Source organism: Belonocnema kinseyi, chromosome 9 (assembly GCF_010883055.1).
Source record: "Belonocnema kinseyi isolate 2016_QV_RU_SX_M_011 chromosome 9, B_treatae_v1, whole genome shotgun sequence".
NCBI classification, from domain to species: domain Eukaryota; kingdom Metazoa; phylum Arthropoda; class Insecta; order Hymenoptera; family Cynipidae; genus Belonocnema; species Belonocnema kinseyi.
The window spans coordinates 102,651,438-102,654,131 of record NC_046665.1 but is presented as its reverse complement, the minus strand read 5'-3'; the positions used below and the strand labels follow the sequence as shown (position 1 = coordinate 102,654,131).

The window sequence follows — 2,694 nt, the reverse complement described above, 5'->3', positions numbered from 1 at the left end:
ATTTACTGATGTTCATTTGTATTATACTTGTTTGACGATGATACTGAAAATGTTGTTTGTTTTTACGTATTTCTAACGGCTTAGGAGATCCATCTAGAAAGTTACAATTTGCATTTTCTTAAAGAAAACTTTTAAGGATTATCGTTCAGACCCACAGATTCTGAATTTTTTAATGAAAAATATCTAATTTTATCATTAAAAATTTTTCATTCATCAATTTCAATCTCATTTATGAGCCAAAAAAGGTTCGATCATCTCAGCCAAGACAAGGCTTGTCTTGAGACAAGTAAGCGTCGTCTTAGCCAAGACAAAGTTCGATTTATAACAAGTAAACGCCCTCTCACCTATCTTGGCCATAAAAGTAAGACGAAGGCCTATGTCTTGACTCAGTTTTGAGACGCAGCGAAACATCGATGCCTGGGAGACAAACTCAAGACATAACCAAGTCGAACTCAAGTCGAAGCATTTTTACTCGAGTATTTACCTATTTTTGTGAAAAATCAGCCTCTTGCCTACGTTTTGATAGAATTTCGGACTCTGTTCTTTTTTCTCTTGGGCGAGGAAGGGGGGGGGGGAAGAAAGCCTAAAATTTCTAATGTAGTTTTATGGACGACTCCTTAGTCCCACATTTTTCGGTGAAGCTTATCACATTTCAGGTATACTAAATGTATTATTGTTTTAACTAAATGTATTATTGTGCTTGAAAGTTGGATACAAGGCCAGATGCAGGTTACATATTTGAAGCATGAGTAGTTCACTTAACTTTCTTATTGCATTTTATTGTACTATTTAAAAAAAATTACTCACTTACTCATATTTTAAGAAAATTGCTCACATATATTCCTCCATCATAAAAAATATTGATAAATTTTTTTTTCTGTTATTAAACTAGATTCAATGATAGCTATAACTTTTCCAAACGTGTATCAACCACAATCATCACCACAAACGATCTATCTTTCTCCAACTGCCCACATTGTTGTGAGGATTAAAGGTGCCCGGAAAATTGAAGCTGGTCACCTAACAGAGCATAATTTATTGACACACCCGCTTCTGTGGCCGTTCGCTCATGATCAAGTTGCACGCTCACCTATAGTACCACAGCGCGTCGTACTGCAGTTGGATTATCCTTACGAAGATCGAACCAATACTATTCATTACTCTGCGGTTTTAAAAAATCTGATGGACATTCAAAATAATATTCAGCCTTCCGAGTGTTTTATAATAGACGAAACAAATGTTTATTATGCTATGCTACACCCTGATTACACACCAGGTACTAGATTGGGTCATGGTGTAATTGAGATACGCGCTCAAGATCCACTAAATCAAGAAATGGAAACAGTTTTTATGGGGACCATACAACAAGTGAATCCCCGAACAACGACCTTCCCAGAGTGGATTAAACCTATGCTTCCTAAAAAATCTAAAAAATCCTCATCTGGAGCCGGTCCATCCAGTGGGCCAAACATACACTGATAAATCGAGTTTTTCGACTTGTCCCTAATCCTTTACGGTCAGTATACCTCTCGCTGGACTTGGCATAAACTGTCCTTGAAAAATATATTATATGAAAATGAATACTAACGTTTTATTTATTAATATTGAAATCTTTCACACATTGGAGACAATGTATAATATTCAAATGCTTAGGCGATATTTTATAGATTTATTCAATTAGTTCGTGCAGAAATAAGTTAAACTATGACTTTTTGTTGTCTATTATTACAAATAAAGAAAAATTAATAAAAATCAAATTAATAAAAATGAATTCCTCTTCATTCTCATAATTCAAAATGTAAAGATTTTAAATTTTATACCTTCAAAATTGAGTTATACCGGAAGAAACGTCAAAATAAAACATATTTTTAAATGGAAAATATTAAAAAGAAAAACTGATTACTTTACAAACTTGAATCTTGAACACATCCTAGCTTAATCTTAAAATAACATAAAGTTTAACACTTGAACACTTAAACATTTTTGTTACTTTTAGTGCATGTAATCGTTCCGAAACGAACAATTTTTAAATGATCAATTATAGTTACTTTTTGAAATTCCACCATTTTGATATTAACGACAAAAACGTATAATAGGGAAAAATGGAGAATTTAGCGCTCAAAATGAAAATTCAGAATTCTAAAATTAAAACAATCAGAAATTGAGAAAATTATTCCATTGTTGAAAAGAAAATATTCTCTCAAACTGAGCTTGAAATGTCGATCTTTTCAGATTAATTTTTGAGTATAAATTTGCCATTTATATTTGCTTTGCCTTTTGAACGTTTCTGTAGTATAATTCAATTTTAAAGGTTAAAAATTGGGAAATATTTTATTTCAAATGGTGAAAATATAGATATATTTATTTTTTGATTCTACAGAAAATTTTCTGATCACTTCTAACGTTAAATCATAATTTTTGAATTTAATGAGAATGTAGATTTATATAATTTTAGAAGCCTTTACTTTTAAATATTTTAATTCCGTTTACAATTTCAAATTCTTCCTAATAGTATTGTCTAAAATCTATATTCGAAAATGTTGGTACGAAAGTTTTAAATTATGAAAGCTTCTTTAAAAAAATTGTGTTAACGTCATACTAGCACTTATCCGCTAACCATTCACAATTATTGAAACTTTCCATTAAAACAAAAAAGTTAATTTTCAGAAACTTAGATAAATAATTATAAATTTT

At 30.8% G+C, this 2,694-nt stretch overlaps 1 protein-coding gene across 1 annotated transcript in view; it reads left to right on the top strand.

Moving 5' to 3' along the window:
- LOC117180663 overlaps positions 1–1,479 on the top strand; it is a 5,698-nt gene extending 4,219 nt beyond the window's left edge. Inside the window, exon 2 of the mRNA XM_033373153.1 lies at positions 893–1,479. Within this exon, the coding sequence (XP_033229044.1) occupies positions 898–1,479 (582 nt within the window). The 5' untranslated portion in view covers positions 893–897. The remainder of the gene's footprint in view (positions 1–892) is intronic.
- The last annotated feature ends 1,215 nt before the right edge of the window (positions 1,480–2,694 follow it).